At 42.8% G+C, this 12,428-nt stretch overlaps 1 protein-coding gene across 2 annotated transcripts in view; it reads right to left on the reverse strand.

Moving 5' to 3' along the window:
- The window catches only part of ROR1 (receptor tyrosine kinase like orphan receptor 1), a 155,305-nt gene that overhangs the window by 36,371 nt on the left and 106,506 nt on the right, over positions 1-12,428 (reverse strand). For both annotated transcript variants that reach the window (XM_065842355.2, XM_065842354.2), the window contains 2 exons: positions 2,606-2,893; positions 1,193-1,223 (listed from right to left, as the gene is read on the reverse strand). In XM_065842355.2, the coding sequence (XP_065698427.1) occupies positions 1,193-1,223; positions 2,606-2,893 (319 nt within the window). The remainder of the gene's footprint in view (positions 1-1,192; positions 1,224-2,605; positions 2,894-12,428) is intronic.

The following is a 12,428-nucleotide window of genomic DNA, read 5'->3' on the forward strand; positions in this document are numbered from 1 at the left end:
TCATCAACTCAAGTCATTCATTAAGTCTCCAAACTGCTAAGGAGCACAACGGCCCCCACTTCCCACAGCACCAAGAAGCTTTCCTCCCCAGAACGCCACAGTCACCAAAACGAATCTATTTTAAGTCCGAGCAAAACAAACTTGGTAACTTCGTGTCAGGTACCTTCAAATGGGAAGACAAAAGCACATTTTATGAGGTTCCATTAGAGGGCATCCTAGCATGTCCTTTGGGGGTCAGATGCTTTCCCTAATTTATGTCCTCTAATATTTTGTAGACGATCTTCTGTAAGGACAGTCAGGAATATTCACATCCCCAAACTTCTGTATCCCTTGTAATTGTATTAATAGTTTCATTTTATGTTTTACATGGTACTGTATTTCTCTTCTAAAAGCTCAGCTTCCCTCACCAGAGAGGCAGGTTTTCAGTATTGTTCCGTGCACGTAAAAAGAGAATAAGCTGGACACGCTATCATAAAATTAGTTTCAAACTACAAAACAGTTGACGATCACACCTGAAAACAATACAGGACTGTAAAAGGTGTACAAGTTTGATCATGTACCTTGAAACTAGAGGCGAAGATAAATGCACGTTTTCAAAAGCTACCGAAAACAGAAGTTCCACAGCCGAAAAACAACGCGGCAACTGCTCAGACCCAGCAGCAGGAGTGGAACCTGAGCTCCAGGACACAGGGAGCTGTTGTAAAAACAGCCGCTACTCACACACCCACGTACTTGATCTTCAAAACTTCAGTTTTAAGACAGTTTACTAATACAGGCACAGAGAGATACAGATACAGCTTATGACCATCAGTCCCCTTAAAATCAGTAAAAAGCTCCTGGGTAGTAAAATCTACTTCCAGTGATAAATATTTCCCAGACTGGGCTGTGACATGTCTGAAGACCAATTTCTACTCATACCTGTAGGTACACTGAAATAATTTCAGACTGAAGGCACCAGAGGATCTAAAGGTAATAATACGGGAAATTAAGAAGTCTAGTGTAAGAAATAGGAGTTGACATGATAACATGAAAATATATCTACGAGACAGATAATTCAGTTACAATAAATTACCATACTATCTGACTTAAAGCGGAATGTAGAAGTGCTCCTGTCACACAAAAAGAAAAATGAACTTCTGACTGCCGAAATGCAAGATTAATGAATCGACATAACAGACATGAAACAACTTACGATGATCCTGGACTTGCTGTTGGCGGGGGACCTGGAAAAGTGACAGAAGAAAAACAGCGTGATGAGTTATGGCGAGGTAGCGAGCAGGAAGCTTTTGAAAACCTTTTAAAAGATAAAAGTAGCAGTCTGTCATGTTGGATGTGGTTTATGCAGTTTAACAGACGAGCTGCAGTTTCTCAGTACCAAAGACAAGAGGGTGACTGTCTGCAAAGTGCTGTAGACGAGGACAATAAACAGGTGAGACACTTGTCCTGCAGATCAGCCCTGTCTTGGGCCATCACAGAAAAGGTCACAGCAAACCACAGGAGGCTTGTACAAAAGCATGTTGTAACTGTAACTGGGAGAAAACAGCATCATTTCCCCCTATCAATCTTCATTATTTCTCTGGGAATTCATCCTAGGCCTGATTCAGAGGCACTGATCGAATTTGTTGTGAGCTCAGCGAGCTTTTGCCAGGAGGGTTTCATTGATATGGCCCTCGGTGCGTCAGTTTTGGCAGCTCTGGAAGGGCTGAGTGGGCTGGAGTTCAGCTGCAGCAGATTTCAGGGGACTTCGTACTAATGAATATTTGCTCTAGAAATGGAATTGTGAGATTAAATATCGCTCCGGTCAGAAAAAATACTCAGTGTTTTCTGCAGGAGCGCCTATGAAAGCATCATTGCTCAGATAAAAATCTATACTTCACATAAAGGCTAAAGGACAACAACTGCCTTATGAAAGAACATCTAATGATTAATTTCTTACTAGAATTTTGAAAATTTGGGAGATTTATGAAACTCTTCACATCCGTCATTCATTGTGTGTTATTTGCCCATTTTGTAAGAGGATTAACTACAATTCTCTGCAGACATCTTCACTACAGTGAATTATTCCCCTCTGAAATGTGGCGGTGGAGGAGAACACACACAAAACCTGTTTCTTGTTTGGAATCGTCTCAGTCATAAGATCAGTTTTGAAGGCAATTATATATATATAAACTTTGAAGAAAAAGTGCTTATTTTACCTGCCATATATATATATTTCTATATGCATATCACCAACATGCCTACAGTGCAAGCTAAAATGTCTCACTTACAGGAGGGCACTCCAGCACTTGAGAATAAAATAGTTTTTTCTTGTTTGGCCCAAACCCACTCACGTAGCGTATTAATGAACCCTGCTGTTTAGTGACCCCTGCATTCCAGCCCTGCTTCCAGTGGGCTTTTATGACAGTAAAAGCCACCATTAAGCTGCCAACGGGAGCATCTCAGGAAAACAGGTGGCGAGGATACGCTGCCATCCCAGAGAGGCTCCCAAATTTAGGCTGAACCAGACCAGTCGATACCACTACATCAGTGTGTTCACTTTCAATGGATAAATATGCTTTTCTTTGCAGCTGTAACAGTTTGCACGGCTTAAAAGGAACAAACTTACCGAATTTTACAAACAGCACACCCGTTGTAGAGACAGTCTTTCTGCCGTTAGTCGCGACGCACTGGAAGTAGCCGGTGTCCGTCGTGTCCAGGTTCCTTATTCGCAGCCGAGACCCATAGCTCGTGGCACGGAAGGAAATTCTCCGGGGCTCCTGGACCACCGGAGCGTCGTTCTTCAGCCAGCGGACCGTGGGAGGAGGATTGCCGGAGACTTTGCAGTGCAGCTCAGCGGTCTGGCCCAGGGTGGTGGTGATGTTGTTCATAGGTTCATCAAGCGTCAAGAAGTAATCTGTGGTAGAAAAAAAGGGTGAGTAAAGGATTACAGCTCAGGAAATGTCACTTAAGGAAAATGAGATGATCTTTCGAGGTCCCTTCCAATCCCTGACATTCTGTGATTCATTCTTGTCTTTGAAAGGAAAATAAAGCAAGTGACTATTAAATTTAGCAGAAAATTACAATACTTGTTAATTGATGTTTCAGGGCCAGCAATAGTATTGCAGGGTAATAGAAGGAACAGATTTTGGCATTTCCATTACACCACAGTAACGCTGTATTTCTTGAAAACTTAGCCTCCTTCATACACTCATGGATTCCCTCTGTTGTCTCAACATTATCCTATCTCGCTTCAGAAAAAGAAGGTAACACTGCTTCTCCTTTCTCTTTTATTTTTCCTTTTTGTTAACCAATAAACACGAAAAACATGTTATCAGAAAGCCCGATGCTCGTTTTCATGCCTCTGCCTATGCAGATCTGCCCCGGTTCACATTAAGACCCACAAAATATAGCAGTATATGAAATTAATTGCTCGGAAGTGAAGATCTCAGAGCCATTTTCAATCAATTTCCAGAGCGGTGCAGACAGCATGTTGTCAATGACTTTGCAAGAACTAACTGCACAGATGAAGGAATAACCACCATGTCTAGAAGACAAATGCTTATTTTTCTCAGTATTTCCTTTGCTAAGAACGCTAAAGTTTATCTTAAATCTGAAATAGGTCTCATAATAGGTGCAAGCAGAAGATCAAGAACTATTCTGTTAAGACAGGGAATGTTAAATCAAAATTTAGCAAAATTAATCTCTTCTAATCCGTTCATGAGCGTTGCCTTCTCCTGTCAAGTGCTATTTCTTTCTGCATCGTTCATGAAAAGGGCCATTTCTAGTTAACTGTATTCAACATTTAATTAAATCCTTTAAAGGCAGAGAGTGAGATGGATTGGGGATGGGGAATGGAATACGTGGGCTTTCATCTCTGTGCCACAGGTTCAGACCTAACAGCGGTCATTAGTGGCCAAACCCCATTATCATCTGTCTGCTCCTGTCTCAGCGGGGTGGCCAAGAATGAGAAATGCAAGGCTGAGATTTGCTCCTGCGCACCCAGAGCCAACCCGGCAGGCCATGAAAAGCCCATCAGTAAATAAATTTGTGCTGTGCTGCTTATGCTCCACTGTGCTGGGGTGCATCTGCTGTTAAGTCCAGCTGTAAGCCTGCCTAAAAGCACAAAAAAATCTCCAGTATGTATAAAACCAGCTTAGCTAACTAACGTGGCTAACTAATCCACTTTCCTAATTATTTATATTAACCGTGTCTTTACTAGCTACTCCATTATGTTTTGTGTATATCAGTATCTCTGTCCTTCGTATTTAATCTCTTTAGCGCGTAAGCTCTCCCCCTGTATTTGCACAGCACTTTATACAAGGCATCCCTGTTCTCACTTGGTCCCGAGGAGCCATGAGGATCAACATTTTGCACAAAGGTGCTGCCCACATGTATTTTTTTTCCCTGATCAATGAGTCTTTTAACATGCAGGTAGGAAACTGTGCAAAATCTTACTGTTAACTCTGCTCCCATAGATTTAATTAGTTAAGAAAACTGTGTATGGGGTAAAAAGGGGAGAGATCATGGCTCTCAGTGAGGACAGACCCCAGGGTCTGATGTCTCTTGCCAGAGGTGTCAGCCTCACCTTCCAGCTCCCCGGAATCATTTCTTCGTGCTTCATTGCACAACTAGAAATGTTTCTGACTCGCTATCTTAATAACCTCACCAGGAAGCACAATCGAGGTCAGCGCACGCATCCGTGGGTTCTCGCCACAATCTGGGTTTAATAAAATCACACTAGCAGCATGGAACTGGATAACCACACTTAATTATCCAATGTAACATTTCTGTACCACAGTCATTTATATAATCCCTGATAACGTTTCAAAGACTGCTTCAGACATCTACAGCGTAACACAGCCAGAAACCAGAATGTCCTCAGTCCTGTGATGGTCTTGCTGACAAACACCACAGCAAACAATGTTTTAGTGATCCTATGGTATACAGGAGAGGCAAATAAAGGAGTAATAACGTAGGGTAGGTTTCCAAGGGCTGGAGAAGGATTTTAAAGTATCAGTAGCAATAGTAAGTCAGTGAAAAAGTACGGTTGTAATGCAAGAGCTATGGTGCAAGTACTCTATAGGTACAAAGAGGAACAGCCTCAGCGTCAGGAGCTCCTGTCTCCTCTAAGTGTTCTCTGCCTTCCTCCATGAACTACTTACTACAGAAACACTAAAAAAAAAAATCTATCCACTAAATTCAGCTTAGCTTAGTCCTGAAATCCATACATTTTTCATCCAAAGCCTAAATCAGATCAAGCAGATCACAGGTTTCACGCAAGCTGGAAGCTTCATGTTCCTCACAGATAAAGTTCTATAATTGTAAATATGCTGAAGGTCTAACAGTGCTTCTAAAAAACCTTGAACTCTTACCCAGGCATACAAAACTATGAGCACTCCTTCCAAAGCCATCCCTTGCTGAACTTGTGTGGTGTGGAGGGGCTGAAGAGCCATCCAATTTTATGTTTAATACCTGTGTCCAACTCTCACCTACCAAAGCCCATCAAACCTTCAAAGCTCCTGCCACCATCCACTGCTGCCTGCACCGGGTTCCTGTCCAGGTCACCCCCATGTGCATTAACATCTCCTCCTTCTGGGCCCAAAGGCCAAGAAAAACGGGGATAAATGCTCCTTTTGTGCTTCCAGCTGGAGGCAAACGGGGCTGATGAAATGGGAATGAACCCGGTGCTTGCACACAGGATGAAGATGCCGTGTCGTGGGGCCGTGGTCTTCCAGCACAAGTTGTTTCATTTGACACTGTCCCTGCCATCAAGGAGCTCCCCAGATGCGCAGAGTTGACTCCTTCTGACCTAAATAATTATTTCTTAGAAACATGATGGTTCTTATATATAAAGTAATGACTGCGTTTCTGAGAATGAACCAGCCTAGTGGCCCAGGCCATTGGAAAGTCTGAGTTTTAATCCTGGCTCTGGCTAGTCCTGGGTGAATCATTCAGTTGTGATTTTTAGGAAAGCCAAAGGGAAGTCGACACCCAAAGCCAATCAAAGCTCCCATGGGATTTGTGCAACTAAGTCCTTTCAAAAACAGCCTTAAAGCTTTTGGCTCAATCTGTCCAGCTATAAAGTGAGGATAATAATCCCTCTTACATCATGGGAAGGCTGTTATGTACATTAATGAGATAATGCTCATAAAGCATTTTGAAGGTGAGAAGTGCTATGCTGGGATAAGCACTGTTATTATATTTTAAGTTAAATCTCAGGGTTTCAAGAACTTCACAAAAGCTGGTCCATATATGAGACCAGGACACTATAAAAACATTTTGGAAACATTTTCATTTACAAAAGTATGGGAGAATAGCCTGAAAAAGTCCTAAATAAAATTTAGCCCACCTATAATTTAATAATAGTCAAACTGATTTTTTTTTAATTTGTAAAAACAATTTACTGCTGGGCCCAGACCCTGAATGCCAAGTTTCAGCCCACAGAGATTTTTTTTTTAATGGTTGAGTTATAAACCCTTGAAAAATGCTGACAGCCCCTTTACTATAGCAGCACTAGCGGGTGCCCTATAATGAACTTTTAAATGACTTGAGATAATATCTGGAAAGCCAAGCCTGAAATATATTTCTGGTTTTGAGCTGTTGCCAATGCAAACACAACACATCATAAGTCATCTTCATGATCCTAAGCGCATAAATTGGAGACACTGCATATAAAATCCAAATATTAGGTATCCTTCATGGCCAAACTTTTTGCAGGTTTGATGTTACAGAATAGCAGCAGCTGTGCAAGGACAAAATGTAGCATGTTGTGTGGAAAGGAGAAAAGTGCGTGTATTTCCACGGCTGTGTCTTGACATTGTTAAATAAGAGCCTGTCCGGTTGTCATAAATCCTGGAGTTTTCGACCACTTTTAAGTGGAACCCAGGTGGCTTTCAAAATAAAAGCTCGTCCTCTCTGGCCAAGGAATGTTAATCTCCTCGGTGACCACATGGTTACTCTATCTTAAATTACCAAAGACACATCTTAGAGCAGTAACACCCTCTTTGCTTGGAGGAGGATTTTGCTGGCCACAGTGAGACCTTTTTTCCCCCAAGCACTGTGTGCTCTGTGTTTCTGATTTCAATAGGTGTTTAAAGCACGACAGGGATGCAGGATTAGACCCTGAAACGTTCATTTTCTGAGAAGAATCGTTGTTTCATTTATCCTTTCCTTTATCCCCTTCTGATTTTGCACAATATTAAAAGAAAAACTAAAATTAAAGTCTCCATTCAAGCCGTTGCGAGCCTGAAAACAGCTTTAATCCAGGTGGGACAGAGAAGCTGGTGTACCAAGTTATGATACTTCCCATTATAAACACGTAACAACAGAGTCCTCTGGAGAGGAACATCTCCAGACCTTTCCTCAAGCAAACCTCCATCTGTGGGAACACCGTTTACGGTTGCTGGATTGGAGAAAAAGTTTAATTCGGGGTTTGAAAATTGAAATCTGCACTGCAGCACCTAAAGCAACCACCTGAGCCAGGTGGACAAAGCAGCTGGGCCACCAGTCTCACAGGCTGTATATATATTACATTTATCTCTTTGCACCAAAAGGTTTAGCAGCTCACCACCTCTTTGTCATAGCATACGTGGGCAATGAAGAAATGCAAGAAGTGTCTCAGTCAGTGCCTGCAAGATGGATAAATGTAAAGATTGGTAACTCAAAGAGTTTGTTTGAAGGGAAAGAGCCTGCGAGGCACATGGGAGGGTCCAAACATAGGCTGCCCAATTTAAAACATAAGTCTGGAAGGAAGCATTTTGGTTCATTCAGAGTTTTGGATTATGCCCGTTAGTTCAGTGTGATCCTACATTTGGACGCATCCTGTACTCACGTGTATCGGCACCACCATTGAGCACAGATCACTGGAAATTTTCTATATGGAATTGTTGTCTTTGGAGAAAGCCAACAACCCAGAGCCCACCCAGCCTGAAGACACTGGAGGGTCTTGCTGGTTGCTCCATATGATCAATCGACTTGAGTTTTAAGCTATTCCAGTTCAGCTTAAGACGGAACCAGCACGATCTCTGACTGAAGCATGGCCATAGACAGAGCATGGTGGGGAAAGGACTAATCACTTAATAACTCACAAAGGAAGACAACTCTGATGATCATTGTTATTAAAGGGGCAAAAGGAAGATTCCTGGCTGGAAATTCACTTATTTTGAATGAACAGAAGTAGAGGAATGAAAGCAGGAGGGAAGGGATACCACACTCAACCCATGATTTGGCAACTCATATGAAGACTACCAGAGTTAAAGAAGTCCAGACAATCATGGAGAAATATTCAATGTCAACTGTCTTGCGACAAAAGGAAACACTTTACTGCCTTTGCTCGCCCAGCTTATTTTCAAACGAGCTTCCTCAGCGATGTATATGTGCAAGACTCAATTCGGGACACACTGAAGCTTGAGTTGGGATTTCTCTTCCTGGACACTCTCTAGAGTTTAGTGCCATGCAAGGATAATTTACAGAACTCAAACAGGATGACCACTGCCCAAGGCTTTATGGCTTTTCAGATGTCCACATGTGATATTCACCGTATTCGGGATTCTCAGAATTAATTGCTACTTTCTGATAATTAGCAGCTTGGAGATTGCCCTGGGGCATCGGGGAGGGAGGGCTTGTGGAGGGAAACTGGAGCACACATGCTCATGGGCTTCTTAAAAATTATCTGGGGCTGATCCACCTGAATCCCATTGCTTTTGAAGAGGAACTGGACAACTCATTGCCCTTCATGCCTCTGTGGATTCTTAATATGCATTTGAGAGCTCACATCTGCCTCTGCTTTTATGAGTCGACTTTCAGGTTTAAGGACAGATGTCTTGGTGATAGCTTTGACGCTGTAATCTGGCAAGGGGAAATGAAGCTTTTCCTTACTCAGGAACCGGTTTTATAGCACAAGTAGGAAGCCTCTAAGCTTTATCACAAAAAAAGTGATTTGGAATAAGTAAACAAATGTCCACATCCAGCTATAAACCCAACTACTGAAAGCCATCAAGGGATTTTGTTGTCACTTTAGAAGCTGCTCTGCCGTAAAGAGCCACATAGAAAAACTCAGGCTATTAAAGGAAGGGTGTATAGAAAGGTATGTGCCTCAAGATTAATGCTGTAGAGTCAAAGAAAAGCTGTTATTTTTGACATTTTGACATAGCATCACTTTAGGATCTGGTTCTTATTAGCCCTTTCTGTGCCTTTTAAAGGTCTATTTTTTTAAAAACCAAAAATGTCAGGAAATTTGGAACAGAAACTTTCAATAAAACACGTCCCTTGACCCTCTGATCTATCAATCTTTCAAATAAACAAAGATAGCTGGATGAGCCAGGAAAACGTTATTATATATAGTTACCTTATGTATAATGGTCACATATTCACCCATATACTGAGGTTATATAAAAAATTCAAGGTAAGTGAAGCATTTTGTGAAAGATTTTTGCCATGAATGCCCAACATTAACTCGGGGTGGTTTCTTTTTCAGGTTGTGTTCTGTGACCTTCAAATTTCACACCCTGTATTATTTATAAATGAGACATTCAAGAAACACAAATTCTCAAATAAAAACGTACACTCCGTCAGTGGAAAAGCAAACAAAAGGAGCTAATGTACTGTGGCTAAAAAAATTTTCAAACAAAGTAGCAGTAATTTACTGCCTCGCCACTAACAGGACCCCACAAATAGAATCAGAATCCTGAGCCCCATCAGGGGACCTTGATTTACTGAATATCCCCCCGATAATAAAGGAAAATAAAAAGGTAAATTGTGCATAAATGTGAAAGCTGTAATTCTTCCCCTTTCACCACGTGTATCAAATTCACATCCAGTGATTTCAAAAGAAAATCTGGAAATCTCTAAAGAACTGAGGCCAAGTTAGGAGGCCTCGATCCACCTGGTTTTCTCCACGTTTGGTTTTGTTTATGTTTTTTAAGTTGTAGTTTGCCTAAGAGTCCAATTCTCTCTGGGACACCAGAAAGATTTTCCTTATAAGAACTCATAGCGAGGTCACTTCCCTGCCTGGAAAGACTTGCCAAGGCAGTAGCTTCAGCCTGGCTTCATCAGTAAGGACATCAGAACTCGTTTCTCCCCTGGGATCCCTTGGACCCAAAGGGTCCATCACCGTAACCCACCGGGACATCCTGCAGCCCCTTCTGCACTGTCCAAACCCCCCTGCCAGGGGGTGATTAACCTCCACAAAGATCTCCAAGAAGTTTATGACACACATGGTGTAGTGGAGCAAATATTGCAGTTCTCCCATCCCCTGTTTTAACCCTCCACAGCTATTTTCTGCTCTGGATCTCATCCCCAGACCATCCCAGAGGAGGGATGCTTGCTACAGGTGATCCTTATATCAGTGTGTCTTTGCACAGCTTAGCCTTAAAGCACTGACTGTTTCAGGGTATATTTTGTGAAGTCCTAACTCTTGCTGTCAAGCTCTCCGAGGAGTTCAGGATAACACCCGGAGCACCACGGGACTGCTGAGTGATTGCAAGGTCAGCACCATGCAGAGACGCCATGAGTGGTGGGGAGCTCAAAGACCGGCCTTGGGAGCATGGACGTTTGGAAATGAAAATGGCTCCCAAGCCCTGGATCATTCTAACATTTTATACTCATTTGCCAAAGCAGATAAGCCATGAAAGGGAAAGGAAAATAGGCAGTATCTGCAAAAACTCACACTAATAGGTTTTCTTTGGAAATAGAAGGACCAAGTGAAAAGCTCCCGCAAGGAGGAGGTACAAGCAATGAGGGAACGGGCTGCACCTCAGCACTGAGTCCTCAGCTTTGGCTCAACCACGGCCAGGACTTGTCCTTGTGCGTGGTCAGGGAGATGCCGTGGTGAAACGAGCTCCTGAGGAGGCTGCGGGGGGCTCGGGGGCACCAGAAGGACCTGATGAGGGGAAGCTGCAGCGGCAGCATCGTTCTCTTATCAGTCCTGCAGAGTGAATGTCCACTGAATTTGAATCCTACTCACAGTTAAAAGAAAATACTATTTCAAAGCTGACTCTTTCTTGGCAAAGACTCCAGTATTATCTTTGCCTGAGGATGAAGAGTTCCTGAACAATTCCTCTACTGCACCAGATGTAAATAGGCTCTCAGTCATTCAGACCTATCTATTTCTTTGTAAATAAACCGACATCTGATGGAAGGAAAAGCCTACCCTTCCACAATGGATTTTGTGGAAGAGAAGCAGCCGAATGAAGGGCTCTTCACCTTTTTAAATAAGAAAAAGAAGAGCTCAGGGTAAACTGGAAACTTTCTCAAATAAAAAGCTGGAGCAGGAGCTTGTCCCATGGTGTAAGGAGCAAGCAGGAGGCAATGCATGGGAAAGCAGAAATGAGAAACCAGAGTGCTTGAAACAGCAGGAAGAGAGAAAGAAAGAAAGAAAGATTAAAAAATGCTCGGGGCCGCCTGCCTTGCTCCATCACCAGCTGGCACATCCCAAGAAAGAGTCACATTGAAGAACTCTTCACGGAGAGGGTCGTGAAGCATTGGAACAGGCTGCCCAGGGCAGTGGTGGAGTCACCATCCCTGGAGGGGTTGAACAGACAGAGATGAGGTTCTCAGGGACATGGGGTAGTGCCAGGGGTGGGTTATGGTTGGACTCGATGATCTTGAGGGTCTTTTCCAACCAAAATAATTCTATGAGTGTCAGGAGCAGTTCCAGGGCCTGGTGCCACAGAGCCACGCAGGAGCACCATGACGGGCGACTTCTCCGATGAGCCATGGTCCTCATGGGACATCTCCTGCCCGCCGGGCAGCTCCCCCAGTCCCAGGGAAACCTCGGCCTGGGAACCTGGGCATGAAAGGCTTCACATCCTACCACAGAGCCCAAGATGGGCCTTTTCCTACCACCAGAGACACCTTTTTTCCCAGAAGTTCACTTCTTTCTTCCTATATAATTAAACACTTACTGGATCACATTTTCATTTCTCTTTTTCCCTCGTGGCATTCCCTCTGCATGCCATGATTTACCAGTCGGAAAAGAGAGAGAAACGTTCATAGCTAAATTTCTCCTATTTTAAAAGTGATTATTTTTTTTATGTTTTATGCAGGGTTTGTTTGTTTTTTTAAGGTTTTGGTGAGAAACCACCTCCTCCCTCCCATCAATCGCTGCTTTCAACAGCTCTTCACGGGTGGCTGCGTCTCTTTTAAATTCATTTCCTGTTAAAAAGAATAAACAGGCAACTGTTTAATGCTGTCGATTTAGCTTATTTAATAGAAATTGAAACCTGAATAGGGCTCAGTTGTAAGATAATCACTGCAGAATTCACGGGGCTAGGGAAAGTACCATATTAAGTAATTATTTCAAAATGCAGAATATTGTTTAGCAAGACGATGAGCTGTTCCTCCTTCCCAGACACAGGAGAAATATTCGAAGAAGAGATGCTCATTTCCAAAAGGCAGCAGGTAGAGTTGGAACCACTTAATGCGGACAGCCGTTTAATTGGGAAATTTGG

Source organism: Patagioenas fasciata, chromosome 6 (genome assembly GCF_037038585.1).
Source record: "Patagioenas fasciata isolate bPatFas1 chromosome 6, bPatFas1.hap1, whole genome shotgun sequence".
NCBI lineage: Eukaryota > Metazoa > Chordata > Aves > Columbiformes > Columbidae > Patagioenas > Patagioenas fasciata.